Raw genomic sequence first — 19610 nt, 5'->3', positions numbered from 1 at the left:
ATCAGGTTTCCACAGGCAGCCAGGATTACATAAGGTGTTTGGTCTTATTTCTGAACCAGTATTAGTACCAGTGGTCTCTTGCTGGAAGCAGACAAATGAGAGGGATGAAGATGGTTTCTGGCCTCTTTATCCTCTTCGAATATGGTGTCCTGGGAGGGAGAGGTCTGGGCCTAGCACTCTGGGTCATTAGCAGTGCAGCCTCCCATGTGACTGGTCCTCAGATGGGTATTCGCAGTTCCGCATGATGGTACTGGGCTGACCGGCTGCACTATGAAAGTATCCTGCCCCTGGATGCTGGACTCTCATCTACTTGATCTGTGTCCTTGGGTGTGCTGGTCAAATTCCTAGCACCATGAACGTTTTCTGCATCTGGATACTGTGGTCTCACCTTAACCTGTGTCGCTGTGTGTGCTGGTTGGGGTCCTGACATTTTGAAAGTTTTCTGCATCTGGTTGCTGTGATTTCACATTGTTGATCCTTGCTGCTCTGGACACAGGTTGCTCTACCTATGAGAAAAATCTCAATTTGTACTGCAATTTTAGCCTAAGTCCGCATTTAATACTACCCTATTTAATTAATATACTACTCCTTTTCTTGTGTCTTTTCTAATTGCTTTCCTAAATATGTAAACTAAAGTTCTGCCCTTCTATCATTATATTGCTTAGTTCTCTAAGATATTTCCCGCTTATCAATGTTCTAAATTTTAAAGTGCTCATGGAGTATGTTTGGTTCAAGAGTCTATTCATATATTTGCATTCTACAATATTCTTGAGTCTATTTGGTTCAATCTCTCCTTATCTCCACATTGCCTTTAAAATTCTAGGAATGGAAGGAGTTCCAGAAGATGTTGGAAAATTAACAGGGGACCAACAGAACTCTCTCTGAAGAGCAGAGTTTTAGAGTCTGGATGGTTACATGATGTAAGCTGCAATTACACAGGGATTAATACAAAAGAAGAAAATTATAAGCAGCCTGCATACCAAGACAGATTTAAGCACCTGCCGGTGTCAGCAGTGGCAAAGATGGTGGCTGGGGGAGCCATAACATACTGTGATGGCAGCAGAGACAGCATGCACTTGGACTTTCTACTTTACCTTCACCATGAACTCAAAGACCAAGAAAGGAAATCCACAACCCAGCTGGCCACAGACACATGCAGAAAGAACTCACCACATTGTGGATGGTCTGAAACACCACAAGAAAATGTGACCACCCCACCAAGAACATAATCCCTTCCTTCCAAAGAACAACACCTGGAAGGAAATTCTTCCCCCTACCAGAGAAGAATGTCATCTTTAATAGTGGCATGGAGCCTACTAGAGCAACTGGACAGTAACACTTGCTGGAGAAACAGTGACATTTTTCAAAATGGCAAATGACTCTGGTGTCCTTACATCTCTCCTCTCTAGCAGAAAAAAATATGACTCCATGGGAAGGGAGGCAGCTCCACTCAGGGGGATGCAGGGTCAGGGAGAGAAGGCCACACATCTCTCCAGAAAATAAAAACAAGCTCAGCATCCAGGAATATTGCAGCCCAACCTGCAGCTAGCCAGGCATCATGGAATTATAAACAAAAATTCTCACTGAAAAAAAAACTGGACAGGTCATAAAATTTGAGGACAGTTTCAGGCTGGGCCAAAAGGAAGGTCTCAAGATCTTGCCCCTCTCAGGATCTAGACCCTCTCAGGTTCTACCCCCTCTGTCTAAATGAATTCTCTGCCCAGCTACCATATGCAACTAAGAATTTTAAAAGTAAGTGATAAAATCCTATCAATGTAATAAATAAACAAATGTAAATGACCCTTGATAATATCATTAGAAAAGTTTTTTTCCTCCTGCAGTTTTAAAGTACATGCATGATATATTTTCTGACACCCAGTGCATGATAATGGATAAGTGTCCCACAACGTGCATCCAACACTACAGCCTTGTACAGACTGTTTATTATGCTGAAGTATCTCTGTTCTCCAGGGCCACTGAAGTCTACATGGAATTTGAATCTAAAATATGTTGACAACTTGAAAACATAGAGTTGTTTTTGATATTGACTTAGGTTTGTGATAGAAAAAATTTCCTCTATTATCGTGTGTTCTCAGACTACTACATCCTGAAAATGTCTTGATGTGTGTTAGCATATTTAGTAGTCATTATCTTTTTAAAAAGGAAAGTTCAGAATGCAAAAGTGGAACTCAATCTCAACACTGACTTTGAGTTATTTATTCACATGTAATTGTTAGTTTCAGCAGCATCATTGCTTCCTCAGGCAACAATAAATGGGTACATTTCTAGAGGACACTGCATATGGAATTCTTGTGAGCACATCCCTGTATCAACCACCAATGTTCTGTGCCTATTATGGACATTGTGGGTGGGAATCAACCTTCTTGGTATGATACCCTTGTAACTTTACTTGAGATATAGACTTTTTGTGGACATTTCACCATGCACATCAAATGGCATCCTCTGAGGAAATCCAGTTGCATCATCCCAAATGGCTTTCATGAAAACAGCTACTTGACACAGATGTTGACCAAAAAAACCATCCAAGGTAACTCCATCTCTTGGGCCTCACAATCTGTGGTCTTGGATGAAATCATAGCACCTGGGGTAATTCCACAAACATGTTTCCCAACTCATGGTTTTCTCCTGAATAAAGGCCACAGATGTAGAGCCCCAGGGAATACTTTTACACATGACTTCTGGGGACTCACAGGAGGCTTTGATGAAAGGTGAACTATAGTATAGATTCCTATCAATAAAAGGACACATATGTTCATAAAGAGATATCTGTCTTCGGGTCCTCACTTCTAGACAGAATTTCAGAGTGGCAGAGGCTTCAGGGATGTACCTTTTGTCTTTCATACTCCTACTTCTCCAGCTTCCCCTCCCTGTCAGGTCCTTGGCTGGCACTAGCTGCTTCTCTACTATGAAGCACCGAGCACACATGGATGGAGACCTGATGATCACTGGATTGTTCCCTCTCTACACTTTGGGAATTGATCGCAGTAATAGCGATTCTTCCTGGAAAGAAGACCACACACCGTAAGTAACTCATCATTACTGTTTTATTCTGAGGATGGGCAGTGGCTCAGGGAGCTCAATGTTCTGTCTCCTCTCCACTGACCTCCTGTCCATATTGTACCAGGAACAGCTCAATTTCATAATTTAGTCTTATATCTACAGCTAGTAGGAAAGGACTCTATCTTGTTCCAGGTATCTTCTACTTTCCAGGTTGGTAGGGTCTTCACTTTAGTCCAGAAACTCTTATCACTTCTCTATCCCAGGTGCCATCACAGAAAATGAAGGAATGTTATTACAATCAAGCTGAGTCCCTGGAATGAGTCTGGGACTCAAAGGATGCAGCTACATATTCTGACCCCTGGGCTAGTAATCTTAGGACTTTTCCTTATTAACACCTATATTTTGAAGACATGGATAAAAATTCTTATTGAAGGCTGGGTGACTCACGCCTGTAATCCTAACTACTCATGTGGCTGATATCTGAGGATGGAGATTTGAAGCCTGTCAAGGCACAAAAATCTTCAAGACTTTTATCTCCAATTAACAAGCCAAAAGCTGTCAGTGGAGATATTTCTCAAGTGACAGAGTGCTAGCTTTGAGTAAAAAAACTCAAGGAGAGTTTCTGATGCACTGATTTCAAGCCCTAGGATTGCCACACCCAAAGACACACACACTTATATTATTACTAAAGACAAGTAGATACTGTTGCAAACTAAGCCTTGTGTCATTATTTCATGTCAGAAATGCTCCACAATCCAAGCATTACCAGGCAGCTCCATGGTAAATTTTCCCTTATGGGAAAATTTTATATGCCCTGATGAGTTCTGCTTTACTTGTGCAAATGCATATTCTTGGCTTTTAGTTGGTTCCAGGGTCTCATTAAGTAAAAGCCAATAAAGAAAAAAGGAAAATGACCATGAAGAACTTCAAAGAATTCTGGCAAATGATCTGATTCCTACTGCATTGTTTCTACTGTCATTGTTTTCATCATTTACACTTTTTTTCAAGTACCTCTATGACAAGTATAACCTAATGTAGCTGCCCGAAGATGAGAGCAGAGATCACAGGACAGGAATTACTCTTTTCCCTCCTATAGAAGATGTATACCCTTGTCTTATATGTCACTGATGTGGGTAACTTTCTTTTATTTTGGTACTGGGAACTGGCCCTGAACTGTTTTGCTGAAGGCTAGTGCTCTAGCATTTCAGCCACATCTCCACTTCTGGCACTTTCTGGTGGTTAAATAGAGATAAGAGTCTCACAGACATCCCTGCCCAAGCTGGTTTCAAAACACTGTTCTCAGATCCCAGCTTCTTAAGTGTATAAGAATACAGGTGTGAATCGCTAGTGCCTGGCTTAGTTTATTTTTATTATCCACTATTTTACCAAGTTTACTTGATTTTCATTCTCTTAATTTCCTAAAATGTTTGAGTACTTTTTATCATGTGCTAATATAACCGCATTAAGTATTATGGTTTCAGCCAATGGATGTTTATTATCTACACATAGATATGAAATGAAGTCTGGTCTGGGATAGTAAAATTTTATGTGTAGTATTGGCTATGGATAGCAGTATTTATTCAATAAGATTTTCTTGTAGATAAATGTAGCATGGCAACTAGACATCAGTAGATGAGAGATTTGACTGAACTCTATACCCACTGATGTTACAGCAATGTTTCTCAATTTTTACACAATGTGGTGCTTGTGCCAATTATATGGTCCATATTGTAGTTTCACCACGCATGCCTCATACATTGAGTTGAGGCATTCGCTATATTTATGATTATTTTTATATCTTTTGCCACGTCCTTTTTCACTCTGCCATATCTATCATTTCTTCTGCTCATTTTTAGAGTCCTCAAAGTAGCTAGGATTAGAGGCAGGAGCCATGGTGACTGGCTTGCTTTGCACTCTTGATTGGCTTTTTCTCTCAAGGCTGATGCTCTATCACTTGAGCTACACCTCCACTTCTAGCTTCTTGTTGGTTAATTGGAGATGAAGAGTGTCATGGACTGTTCTGCCACTGCTGACCTTGGCTCAAGACCCTTGCCTCTTAGCCTCCTGTTTGGCTAGGATTTCAAGCATGAGCCACCAGTGGAGGTAGTTTTAATTTCTTGAGAAATCACCAGTCTTTAAGTTTTATGTACCATCACCAAAACTGCAATCTGTGTCTGGGTTGATAGGCAACACATAATCACTGATTTGTATTTTCCTAATTGCTCAAATGGTTGAACCTTTTTTTCTTCATTGGTTATCCATTTGTACTTTTTCATTTTTAAATTGTCTGTTCCTTTATTGAATTATCCTACTGGTATATAAGTTTTGGAGCTGTTTTCCACTATGCTATTATTCCTCTATGAAATGAATAGCTAGCAAGATATTTAACAATGCATTTGGCTGCCCTAGCATTTCTTTCATTGTACCAAAGATTTCAATTGGATACAACCACAGCTTCTTTCCCTATCCAAGAATCAGATATCTGTAGTTGTTTGCAATTACTTCTTGGTCTTATATTTCTTTGATCCATGTGTCTGTTTTATTGATTTTTTCTACTATTATGACAACACAGTATAAGTGCAATTTAGTGTCTTGGGAATGAGATAAAGTATTCTATCACTTAGTCCAACCCACAGCTTAATTATTGCTGTCATTTTATGAGCTATTTGAGTTCTGTTTAAGTTACCTGTGTATGTACATTTCCTCTCATTTTCTCTATTACTTTCAAAGTTCCAGGCTCTATTAAGAACTGACCAATTTTCAGTTTAAAAAAAAAAACAAGTTGAAAATAGAAACTAGTTTCTGTGTGGAAACTCAATTTTACAATGCCACCCCATAATAAGGGTGCCATCTTTAAGCTGTGTATTATTTCACAACTTCTCCAAGAATCAGATATCTGTAGTTGTTTGCAATTACTTGTTGGTTTTATATTTCTTTGATCCATGTGTCTGCTATATTGATTTTTTTCTGCTATAATGGCAAAACAGTATAAGAGAAAAACAGATGTAAGTATAATTCAGAATTGTTCTTGTGCCTTAAGATAGCTCTTGCTAATAGAGGATTTACTTTTTCATAAAATTTAGTCTTCCTTGTTCTATTTCTATAAAGGAAGTGATGGGGAATTTTGATGGAGACTGCACTGAATCTGCAGATGACTTTTCAATAAAAATGATTATTTTCATGAGACTGACTCTCACATCCAGAATAATGGAGTGTTTGTGTTGGTATGTGTAATTTTGTTGCTTTACCCTCTGATTGTTCATGATTTTGACTTCAGTCTGATCACACTGTTATTTATGTAGAACCTCCTCTTTGCGTTATTGAATATTACTATTGTGTTATTATTTTCTGATACTTTTTCTTCTACTGATTATTTCAATTCCTTCTACTGAGTTGGGATTTATTTTTCTAGTTTCTTGAGATGCATTTTAGGGCCTTTAGAACAGTTTCTGCACTCCTGATTTAAGCAAAGAGTGTTACCCTTTCATTTTTTTCCCTCCCTGTTCTGTACCTACAGATTCTGATATTCTCTGTTTTGCAAGGAAATTTGTTTTGAACAACAGTTCATTTAATTTTGTGCTAATCATTTAATTAAATTGAGTAATTTAATTTCATTATTTATTCATGGTTGAAAAAAATTCATTTCTAAGGTTATGTGCATATATTTTCTGTTTTTTCTTGTGTGATCTGTATATGTTCATGGTAGACTCAATATTTTAAAAACCTGGTTAGTTTTGTGTCCTATCCCATGATCTTTCCTGGAAAATTCTTGGTATGTTCATGAAAGATGATTTATTCAGACTTTGGATGAACTGTTCAATAGGTGAATGTGAAGCTCATCTTGTCAAGGGTGAAACTGAATTCCAGTACCTCCCTGTTTATTTTCATGATGATCTCTCCATAAAATCTTCAGCTTTTATTGTGTTGATTATTTTAAAGTCTGCTTAAATATAGTTAAATGCTTTGATAGTCTGTTAATATACATTCAGAATCGCTAAATCATCTTATTGATTTTATCCTTCATCATTTCATTACAAACTTGTCACATTTTGGTGCTTTCATTGAAGTCTATTTGATCTGATATGTGATGGGTACTTCAGTTTTCTCTTGTTTTTCATTTGCATGGACTGCCTTATTCCATTCCTTTTTCACGAATTGTATATTGTTGTTATAAAGGTGATGTACAGCCTGATTACATGTACATGAGTCAGATAAAGAGTACTTTGCTTTTTGACCATTATTACTTCTTCCATCCCTCTCTGTCTTTCCCTCCCATCCTCACCCACAAGTTATATAGTTCATTTTGAGTATGCTGTCTAGTGAGTACTACTGTTGAACTTGTTCATGCTTTGTCTCATTGCTTTTGTGTCCCCATTCCATCCCAAAAAACATATGAATGAACAAAACAAGATAAATCAAAACAACAACAAAGGAAAAGAACCTCTAGTTTCCATTTCCTGGAGTTCATTTCAATGAATATTATTTTATATGATCAGATGCACATAGGTATTGAGCCTTTGCATTCCTCTCCTAAGATTATCCTCCCTTATTCTCATTGTGCAGAATGCCTAGACAGTTGTAAAATATATCATGTCTCAGTTGGGTGTTTTTATATTTAGTTTCTTTACTTGCAGATTTATGTGAACACTCTATATGCACATTCATTTCCCTGGGTATGGCTTACATTTCTTTCTTCCAGTCATTGAGGGACATTGATGGTGAACTGAGTTTCTTGGAACCAACAAATCATTTGGCCTCAAATTTTCATTCATTGAGCCATTCTATTGATAGATTTTCCTGCATTTCCATCCCAGTCATTATTGACAGATCACATCTCACTACTGCCATTATGTATCTTGTTCTCCAGGTTTCTTAAAACTTCTTCTACACTTTCTCTCTTCTTAGAGACTTCAATGGCTATTGAGTTCAATAGTAGAGAACATGGATTTCCAGATTAGGAGTTTCCATTTGTCTGTTTTGAACTTTGTGATACTTAGAGGTATTAAAATAGGTTACAACAAGTTCTTTTAGAAGGATGACAACAATCCATGATGATGAGGATGAAATAAAAAGAGAAAATACACACAAATAGTAGAGGGTTATGATCAAATCCATGTAAATGTGCAGAAATGTTATAATGAAATTTTTCATTAAATTTTTATGATTTTTTATTACATATAATGCATATTATCATTATATATTATCATATTATTACATATATAATGTATATTATATATTACATATAATATACATAATATAAATTATGTATATAATATATTATGTATATTATATATAGTATTATATAATATATATTATATATGTAATAAAAAGTTTCATATAGATAGATAGATAGATAGTCTGTCATGGGGCTTGAACTCTGCGCCTGGGTGCTGTCCCTCAACTATTCAGCTCAAAGCTAGCACACTACCTCTTGAGTCATAAGATCACTTCCAGTTTTCTGGTCATTTATTGGAGATAAGAGTCTCACAGTCTTTCCTGCCCCGTCTGGCTTTGAAATATGATCCTCTGATCTCAGCCTCCTAAATAGCTAGGATTACAGGCGTGAGCCACCACCACCCAGCTTTTATTTAATATTTTAAGATACAATATTAATGAAATACAAATGAAAACTGTAACTGCCTTGTATTCCTCCCATCATTTGTAATATTGGATATCCAAATTTACATTGCTCTATAGTAATCACTACATATATTAATAATTTTCCCTCTTCAGAAGAATTATCCCTACAATTTGTCTAGAATATTTACTAGGTTAGAACATTCTCAGATCAGTTGTCTTGTCACTCTTTTTTTTGGGGGGGGGGTGGGTCCAGTCATGAGCCTGAACTCTGGGCCTGGGCACTGTCCCTCAGCTCTTTAGCTCAAGGCTAGCGCTCTACCACTTGAGCCACAGTGCCACTTCCAGCTTTTTTTTTCTGTTTATGTGGTGCTGAGGAATCGAACCCAGGGCCTCATGCATATAAGGCAAGCACTCTACCACTGAGCCACCTTCCCAGCCTGTATTTTCATTCTTACCAATAGGTTTTATATAATTTTTAATCTCATTTTCTTTAGATTCTAGTAAACAGGAATTAATATTCAACATAAAAGTTTATGAATACACTGCCTCTTGATCAATGTCACCACTTTTAACATTCTCACCTACCCCTCCTACACCTCCTCTTCCTTCACTTTTTTTTGGGGGGGGCTCCGGTCATGGGGCCTGAACTCTGGGCCTGGGCGCTGTCCCTCAGCTCTTCAGCTCAAGGCTAGTGCTCTACCACTTGAGCCACAACACCACTTCTGGCTTTTTTCTTATGTGGTGCTGAGGAATTGAACCCAGGGCCTCATGCATGCAAGGCAAGTGTTGTACCACTGAGCCACCTTCCCAGCCCTCATTCACTTTCTTAATTTTAGATTATGTGTTGAATTTTATCATTTAACAGTGAAATTTATGTATATAATACATTTGATCATTGTCATCCTTTTAACATGCTCTCCTTTACCCATCCCTGTTTTCTAAGTTCTGTGGCCTATACAATGCATTCTTGCCTACTCATTTCCCCTATTCATACTTCTATCCCTCTTCTTTTTGTCTTACCTCCCCCCGACACACACAGATTCCAATTACTCATTTTGTTGAGCTTTCACTTTATATTTCTAAAGAATTATACTAATTTTGTCCTCTATAAAGTCTCTTATACTTCAATAAATTCATTTATAACTACTTGGGTGCTTACTTCTATTTTTACCCAGTTACTGAATCCCCAAAACACTAATATTTGCTTTTCTGAAATACTGTTGTCAAAATTTAACAAAACCTTTTTTTGGTCGGTCATGGGGCTTGAACTCTGGGCCTGGGTGCTGTCCCTCAGCTCTTCAGCTCAAGGCTAGTACTGTACTATTTGAACCACACGGCTCTGGTGGTTTTTATTGGAGACAAGAGTTTCATGGACTTTCTTGCCCGAGTTGGTTCTGACCTGCAATCCTCAGATCTTAGCCTCCTGAGTATTTAGGAATATAGGCATGAGCCACCAGTGCCCAGTGATGAAACTTTTATTCACTCTTCACTCTTGCTTCCAGTTTACTCGTCCATATGTGTATGATCAATCAACTTTTCTTCAATCTCACTATTTTCTTCTGTTTAGAAGATATCACCAACATGATAGGCATCCATGGGGATGATTTCACATATGACTGTATATGTCAAACATATTGTTTCCTTTTAAAAATGGGTGTTGATTTCATGATATTAATTTCTTTATAATGCACATGCACATACACACACAAACACACACTTGTACACACAGACAGGACACAGAGAAAGGTAAAAGAGTACTTTGATCCCCTTTATTCCTCTCTATTCTTTTCTTTACAGTATTTCAATCTAAATATATTGGGAAGTGGGTAGTGATCATTGTACTTTACAATATTGGCCTTGGTCCTGGGATTTCAATGTAAAGCTTGCTTACAATTCTCTCCTCATCCCCTGTGTTTGAGGTTCCTCTCTCCATAATGAGTTCATTGGAGTTGGATGCATACATTTTTTAGTTACATAAAGAAGAATAAAATTCCCTCACCTGATACTTGAGCTCTTCTTCTGAATGATATTGGGAGAGCTGTTCAATACGTTGGGTTTGTGAACACAGCTTGGTATAGAAACTTTCGCAAATAAGACTTTGCTTCTGAAAGTTGCTCTTAAAGTGAACATTGGTTAGTTAGCCTTGCCAGCTACAAAACATAATTTGGGTGCTTAAAAACAAGATTTATTTTTCACACAGATAGAACTAGTTATCCTATGATAAAGGAAATGGAATATTTGATGATCACGAAAGCCTAATCCATGTTTACCAGACAACAGCTTTTTGTTGTGGTGCATATGATAGTGAGGAAAAAGCATGCTCTTTTCAGCTGAATCACATTCATGACATACTCTCTTCATGTCATTACCTGATTCTGTATACAACCATAAAACACTGCATTCCTATTCCATCCCAAATGAAGATAATGTTTTAACATATTCATTAGCAAAGAAGCAAGCATTCAATGCAGCAAAGTCATAAGTCTTGAAATGCTCCACAATTTCTATGCTCATTATGCAGGTTTGTCTTCAAGAACTATCAGTTTGTTTTGGCCTTGGCTTTTGCTATTGAGGAGATCAACAAAAACCCTGAACTCTTACATAACTTGACTCTGGGATTTGATGTCTATGATGTCCAATTTGGAACGTGGAGAATATTTAAGAATCCCTTCATTTGGCTTTTTGGGAAGTACAAGATTCCAAACTACTCTTGTCTGAGAGAAAACAGGTCTAGAGCAGTACTAACAGGACCATTTGGAATAACATCTGCCCTCATTGGGACATTGCTGCAACTCTACAGATTTCCACAGGTGAGGGTTGGAGGGATACAAAAATCTCTAATTGGTGCCATTTTCGGTGTTAGAAGATAATGATAGGAAGAACCTGGATTTATGTGCCTATCAAGTTTTATGGTATCAAAAGTAAGTACTCCAAGCTAGTGGGATATGTATATTCCTACTGTTTGGGAAAATAGAAGAATTCGTCTAACCAATGTATTTTTTATTATTTCAAGTCTTACCAATAATTTCCTTGTGGTGTGAAGATATGATGAGCAGAGTACTGGTGACTTGTACCTGAAATCTTAGCTACTCAGAAACATTTCCAATTAACAAGCAAAAAGCAAGATGTGAATGTGTGGCTCAAACAGTAGAGTACAAGCCTTGAAATAAAAAGCCAAGCAAGTGTCTGACGCCTTGAGTTTGTGCCCCTGTACTAGCATGCACATTCACACAAACACAAGTATATGAACACACATATACACACACACACAAGATATTACGTTGAGTGTAACCATTCTGGCTTAGAACGAGAAGTGGAAATGTTTTCTCTCATATGTAAAAGTTAGATCTAAAATTCAAGCATGCCATATTAAAATATATAGGACACATACATAGCCATTTACATATATACATGATCAATCCAACTAAAGTATGGTATACATAAAGGTGGAACACCATAGTAAAATTTCTGGAATTCCAGAAAGATGAAGCATATCTTCTGCAAAGAGGGTAAATATTAAGGGGAAAAGGTAGAGAATAGGGAATGGATTGGATGGGAAATCAACACAGTATTCAATGTACATATTTGAAAATGGAAAGGAAAACTCAAGGCATGGTAGGGTTGATATAGATGGGAGAAGTTGATAGAAATAGTGACAGAGATTAAGAGACATTATATAAGTAATTGGATAGATCGTACAACTATTAAATAATTCAACTATTTCTTTCAAAAATTAAACCAAAACCCTAGCTTTCACCTACTTCAACTGTTTCTTAACATATTTCAAGATTGCGATTATGATGGATGGCAATCTTCTCGTTCATGGAGCATCCAATTTTCTTTCCGTTTAGCTTACATTTGGGCCTTTTGATCATTCCCTGAGTGACCATCACAAGTTTCCTGCTCTCTATCAGGTGGCCCCAAAGGACACATCAATAGCCACTGCCATGGTGTCATTACTGCTTCACTTCACCTGGAGCTGGGTTGGACTGTTCACTTCACAAGATGAGAATGGCTTGTGGATGCTTCCTGAACTTAAAGAAGAAATGGCCAAGAATAGAGTTTGTGTAGCCTATGAGCTACCAATATCAAGCAAAGGCACTGAACATATAATCAGAATTATGGCCGTTTATAATGAGATAAATAAATCTTCAGCAAATGTCCTCATCATTTATGGTGATAATGAATCACTATTAGATTTAATGCTGTTTGTTGAGCAATTTTTAATAAAAGGCAAAGTTTGTATCATGAACTCACAGTGGGATTTAAAAACGAGGAGATATTTCATGCTAGGCTCATTCCCTGTACCTCTTATTTTCTCACACCATCATGCAGATGTTTCTGGATTCACAGATTTTGTCAAAGCAGTTCACCCTTCCAAATACCCAGAAGACTATTTTCTTGCAAAGCTGTGGTTTCTCTCTTATAATTGCTCAGATGCTGACTCTGACTGTGTATCATGGGACAGTTGTCCTCGTGATGCCTCCTTGGATTGGTTGCCTAGGCACATTTTTGACATTACCATGTCTAGAGACAGTTACAATATATATAATGCTGTGTATGCTGTGGCCCAGGCTCTCCATGAGATGCTTCTTCATCAAACAGAAGTTCAAACAATGGGAAATAGAAAAAGGACAGTGCATTCCCCTGTACAGGTAATTTTTCTTTACTGGTTGGCACACATCATGAGCAACAGCACTTCCTGGAAAATGTACTGGATGAAATTAAATATTTGGATTGATTTTCCAAAACCCAGGAAATTACTTTTTTATCTATCATGGGGCTTGAACTCTGGGCCTGGGCGCTGTCCCTCAGCTCTTCAGCTCAAGGCTAGCTCTCTACCACTTGAGCCAAAGCACGACTCTCAGTTTTCTGGTGGTTTATTGGAGATAAGAGTCACACAGACTTCCCACCTGGGCTGGCTTTGAACCATGATCCTCAGATCTCAGCCTCCTAAGTAGCTAGGATTATAAGCATGAGCCACCAGTGCTATGCCAGGAAATTATTTTTGTTTAAATGTCTTAGAGATACTCTAGATATATTTGCAAATTTTCTTACAAATAAACAGGCCAGTAACAAAAATTAAATATAATTCATATTTTTATAATGCATTTTGTGCCTTTGTTGGCTTTTTGTATTCATTTGGTTTTTGCGGATCCTAGGGCTTGACATCAGGGACTGGATGCTGTTCCAAGATCACTTTGTACTCATACCTAGTGCTCTACCACTAGAGCCATGCCACCACTTCCAGCTTTTACTGAGTAGTTTTTTAAGAGTCTTATGGGATTTTCTGCCTGGAATGGTTTCCAACCATGATCTTCAGAGCTTATCCTCCTGAGTACCTAAAATTTTAGGCATGAGCCACCAGATCTTGGCTTATGAGTTGGTTTCATTACAAATAACCTCAACATGCTCATAGTTAATGTTTTGAAAACTGTAAATTCAGCTTCTTTCTATGAGTTTCTTGAATAATAGCAAAGGATCATTTGTTTAACAGAATTATCCATATTTTTCATATGTGATCTATTTTCATTCAACTTCCATATTAAAAGTTTAGCAAACTCCAAGTAAAGGCATTCATAAAAAAGTGATAGTTGGGAAAAACTGTAGCTAAGCAACCGAGTATTATCTCATTCCTGGCTGTTTGTTGGGAATTGGTTTCTCTTATTTAAACAAAAATCCTTCTGATCCTTTTCTGACAGATCAGGATTCAGAGAGATTATTTCATTCCTCCATAGAATTTCTTCTGCTATACTTCATTAGGTGGCTATGCTATGCTTGGATTGAGAGACAGAGTTTGAAGGCAATCAGGAGCTTTTCTTACTTCAGGTTTTCTGTCTTAACTTGGATATACTTCACCAGAAAATGATGTATCTCTTTTAGCTGCACCCTTTTCTGAAAAACATCCAATTTTACAACCCTGCTGGAGACCAAGTGATTTTGGATGAGAAAAGGAAATTGGAGCCAGAGTATGACATTCTGAACATTTGGAATTTTCCAGAAGGTCTTCAACTGGAGGTGAAAGTAGGAAACTTTTCTCCATATGCTCTCCATGGTAATCAACTGTCTTTATCTGAAGATATGGTAGAGTGGGCCATAGGAACTACAGAGGTGGGTTGGCTCTAATCATAATGATTTTTTAAATTTCATTTTATTGTAAAGATGCTATATAGAGGGGTTACAGTCACATGACTAAGGCAATGAGTACATTTCTTATCGAGCATTGTTTCCCTTTCCCTAGTTGTTCTCCCACTATTCCTGCCCTCCCCCATATCACTAAAATCATAATAATTTTAAGGACATCTATGTAAGTAAAAGTCATCATTCAACTTTACACCTGTCTGACTATCAGCAACTTTCACTTGTAACTTAGCTATTCAGATAGCTGAGATCTGAATATCACAATTTAAAATTAGTCCACACATGAACATCTATGAAGTTCTTATCGCCAATTAACCACCAAAAATCAGGAAGTGGAGATGTAATTCAAGTAGTAGAGTGCTAAATTTGAGCAAAAATGCTCAAGGCCACTGCTTAGAGTCTTGAGTTCAAGCCCCAGGTCTGACTACCATCAAAAATTTTTTTTAATGTTTTCCTAAATGTTGATTTTGAATACCTTCATAAAAATAAATAATATATTTTAGTAAGTTTCTCACACTGTGATAAAGTATGTGATGAATCACTGTATTTAGATGAATGGTTTATTCTGTGGCGTTTTCATTCCATAGAATGTTGACCTGCTACATAGGCATCTTTGGGAAGAGGAATCATTGAAGATGCCTGGGAAAAGAGTCTCACTTCATGGTCACTGGAAAACCAAGAGAAAGATGATTCTGGGGTTCACAAAACACTATAAAAAAAGGAGGTTTTCCTCCAGGCTCTTCTCCACTTTACACATGAGGAGGGGACAACACATAATGACATGAACTCATGCCAGTTCATTAGGCTCTCCACAGGGACTTATTTTCTCTAAATGAGTATCCCATACTTTTCACTAGTTCAACAGGCTACTAATAAGGTTGCATCTCATAAGCCTTTGAGAATAATGGCATTTAGAATCTATAACAGAATTCAAATAATTGACTACATTTACCCACATAGAAACATAATCCTTAATAATCTGATTTTTTTAAAAAAACAATGGTATTTTTGGAGTGTGGGGTATGAGTCTAAACAGTTACTGACACACCTCTGACTTTCGTCAGACTCCTCACTCTGTCTGCAGTGAGAGTTGTGGTCCAGGATTCAGGAAATCTCCTCAGGAGGGAAAGGCTGCCTGTTGCTTTTCTTGTAACCCTTGCCAACAGAATGAGATCACTAATGAGACAGGTAAGTCCATGTCTTAGTAAGGAATTCTTCATTTCTCTCTTGTTTTCCTCAGTCAAACAAACTCAATGCAAAAGTTGTGTATTAGGGTTGCCCAGCCCATTTGCCTTTTCTCTGGTATGGTGGTATTGCTAATGAAATATAATATATCATTGTTTTGAATTACACATTTAGTAATATTTTTGATATACTGCAGGCAAAGTTATTTGCAAGAATGCCTCTTATCATGAATCATTGGACAAGGGTGAACTGAAATAAATTAAATGTAAGTTTTATTAAGGACAGTGATCTTTTTTATGTTGATACTGTTTTTATTGTAAAAATACTGTTCAGAGGGGATACAGTTATATGAGCAAGGTAATGAGTACATTTCCTATCAAGCATTGTTGCCTCCACGTTTGTTTTTACCCTACTATCCTACCCACCCACCTCCACAACTACACTGCCCCCCACAACCCCACCTAAATTATAAAGTTCATTTTTCAACATAATGTCTTGTACATCTCATTGTTACAATGGGTCAACCTGTATCCCTATTTAAGAATTATGTTTTTCCCTTCCTCTCCCCAAATTAGAGAAAGTTGTATACAATATGTAGGGCACCAACATCAAATACTGTGAAAAGCGGGGTTATACCGTGGGGGAGGAACATACAAAGAAAAAATCACATGGTACATTATAACTAGGTTAGAAACAATAGCAAGAAAAAACAAACCACTTGTGTCCCTATTTTGGGGTTCATTTCACTTAACATCATCTTATCTGGTCATATGTACATAACCATCTTTCTGCTTGTCCCAGACATATAAGTTACTGCAAATAAGGTAAATCATGGGACCCATGTTTCTTTGGGCCTGGCTTACTAAACTTAATATAATTTTTTCCAAGTCTTTCCATTTCCTAACAGATGGAGCAATGGCATTCTTTCTGATGGAGGCATAGAATACCATTGTGTGTGTGTGTGTGTCTGTGTGTGTGTGTGTGTGTGTGTATCACATTTTCTTGATCCATTCATCTATTGAGGAGCATCTGAGTTGGTTCCACATCTTAGCTATAGTAAATAATTCTGCAATAAACATAGTTGTGCTGTTAGCTTTTGTATGGTCTTGTTTGTGATCATTTGGGTACATGCCAAAAAGAGGGATTGCTGGGATACAGGGGAGGTCTATGTGGAGTCTTTTGAGGAACCTTCATACTGTTTTCCAGAGTGATTGAACGAGTTTGCACCCCAACCAACAGAGAAGTAGGGTTCCAGTCTGGCCACATCCCCTCCAGCATCTATGGTTGTTAGAGTTCTTGATTATAGCCATTCTTTTTTTTTTTTTTGGTCGGTCTTGGGGCTTGAACCACAGGCTTGGGCGCTGTTCTTGCACTCTTCGGTTCAAGGCAAGCACTCTACTGCTTGAGCCAGGACACCACTTTTGGTTTTCTAGTGGTTTATTGGAGATAAGAGTCTCACGGACTTTCCTGCCCGGGCTGGCTTTGAACCATGATCCTCACATCTCAGCCTCCGGAGTAGCTAGATTACAGGCGTGAGCCACCATCGCCCCGCTGATTATTCTAACAGGGGTGAGGTGCAATCTCAATTTTCTTTTGATTTGCCTTTCTTTTATGGCTATAGAGGTTGAGCCATTCATGTGTCTATTGGCCATTCTTATTTCTTCCTCAGAGAAGTTTCTCTTTAAGTCTTTAGCCAACTTATTGGACAGTTGTTTCTTTGAGATTTGTTGTTGGGGGATTTCTTTTTTTGAATTCCAAGTAAATTTTAGACATGAGACCCTTGTCCATTGTATAGCTAGTGAAGATCTTCTCCCAGGCTATGGACTTTCTATTGGTCTTGTTAGCTATGTGCCTTGCCATACAGGAGTTCTGCAGCTTCATGCAATCCCACTTATCCAAACTTTTTTTGATTTGTTGTGTTTCTGGGGCTCTATTAGAAAATTTTCAGCCTATGCCAAGGATACCTAAGGTTTCCCCTATTCCTTCCCCTAATGTTTTCATGGAGTCTGCTTTGCCTCCGAGGTCGTTGATCCATTTGGAGTTGATTCTGGTTCAGGGTGATATATAAAGATCTAGCTTAAGTTTTCTACAGGTGATTAACTAATTCTGCCACCACCATTTACTGAAGAGGCTGTCTTTCTTCCATTCTATTTTTAGTCCTGTTATTGAAAAATATTTAGCTATATGTCTGTGGGTTCATTTCTGGAATTTCAATTCTATTCCATTGGTCCTGAGGTCTGTTCTTGTGCCAGTACCAAGCTATTTTGATTACTCTGGCTTTGTAGTAGAGTTTGAAATTTGCCATTGATATTCCTCCAGCATTGTTCTTTCTGTAAAAGATTGTTTTTGCTATTCAGGGTCTTTTATTGTTGCATGTGAATTTTTAGATTGCCTCTTCTATTTCCTTGAAGAATGAGGTTAGAATATTGATAGGTATCACATTGAACTTGTAGATACCTTAGGGAATTATTGCCATTTTCATGATTTTGATCCTTCCAATCCAGGAGCATGGGAGATTTTTCCTCTTCCTAAGTTCTGCTTTGATTTCCTTTTTCAGGTTTTTAAAGTTTTCATCATAGAGGTCCTTCACTTTAGTTGTTAATTCTTAGGTATTTTATTTTTTGTGAGCTACTACAAAAGGAGTTGCTTTCCTGATTTCAGGTGCCCTCTTCTCATTGTTGTCATACAGAAAAGCCATTGATTTTTGAGGGTTAATTTTATACCCCGCTACTTTGCCAAAGTTTCAAATCAGCTCGAGTAATTTGGGAGTGGAGTCTATGGGATTCTTTAAATACAAGATCATGTCATCTGCAAAGAGGGAGAGTTTTACTTGATCTTTTCCTATTTGGACCCCTTTTATGTTTGTATCTTGTCTTATTGCTATAGCTAGGCATTCTAATGCTAAATTGAAGAGAAGTGAAGAAATTGGACATCCTTTTCTCATTCCTGAGTTTAGAAGAAATGGCTTCAGTTTTTCACCATTAAGTATAATACTGCCTGGAGGCTTGTCATATACGGCCTTTATTGTATTGAGGAATGTTCCATGAATTCCTGGTTTTTCCAGAGCCTTCATCATAAAGGGGTGTTGGATCTTGTCAAATGCTTTTTCTGCATCTATTGAGATAACCATGTGGTTCTTATCCTTGCTTCTGTTGATTTGATGAATCATATTAATTGATTTATGTATATTGAACCAGTTTTGCATCCCTGACATGAATCCTGTTTGATCGTGGTGTACGATTTTTTGGATGAATTGTTGAAGTTGATTGGCCAAAATTTTGTTAAGTTTTGCATCAATATTCATAAAAGAAAAGGGTCTATAGTTCTCTTTCTTTGATGAGTCCTTGCCTGGTTTTGGGATGAGGGTTAAGATGGCTTCATAGAGTTCGGTAGTGAAATTTCAATTTCAGTTTCATTGACAAGTTGGAGGAGTATTGGTGTGAGTTCTGCTTTTAAGCCCTTGTAGAATTCAGCTGTAAATCCATCCTGAGCTTTTCTTAGATGGGAGGCCTCTTATTGCTTTTTGTGTTTCAAGGCTTGATATGGGTCTGTTAAGTTGGTTTAACTCATCTTGGTTTAGTTTCAGCATCTTGATATTTGCAAGGAAATAGTCCATTTCTTCCACATTCTCAAACTTATTAGCATAAATGTTTGAAAAGTATTTGCTTATAATACTCTGAATC

General features: G+C 37.6%; 1 protein-coding gene across 1 annotated transcript in view; it reads left to right on the top strand.

Moving 5' to 3' along the window:
- Positions 1-2442: 2442 nt before the first annotated feature.
- LOC122119865 (vomeronasal type-2 receptor 116-like) overlaps positions 2443-19610 on the top strand; it is a 51046-nt gene continuing 33878 nt past the window's right edge. The window contains exons 1-6 of the mRNA XM_042693933.1: positions 2443-2729; positions 2896-3042; positions 11123-11411; positions 12453-13256; positions 14485-14712; positions 15807-15930. Of these exons, the coding sequence (XP_042549867.1) occupies positions 2443-2729; positions 2896-3042; positions 11123-11411; positions 12453-13256; positions 14485-14712; positions 15807-15930 (1879 nt within the window). The remainder of the gene's footprint in view (positions 2730-2895; positions 3043-11122; positions 11412-12452; positions 13257-14484; positions 14713-15806; positions 15931-19610) is intronic.

The sequence above is a fragment of the Dipodomys spectabilis genome, unplaced genomic scaffold (assembly GCF_019054845.1).
Source record: "Dipodomys spectabilis isolate Male_0828 unplaced genomic scaffold, ASM1905484v1 ptg000173l, whole genome shotgun sequence".
Lineage (NCBI taxonomy): Eukaryota > Metazoa > Chordata > Mammalia > Rodentia > Heteromyidae > Dipodomys > Dipodomys spectabilis.
This window is presented reverse-complemented; position numbering and strand designations above follow the sequence as displayed.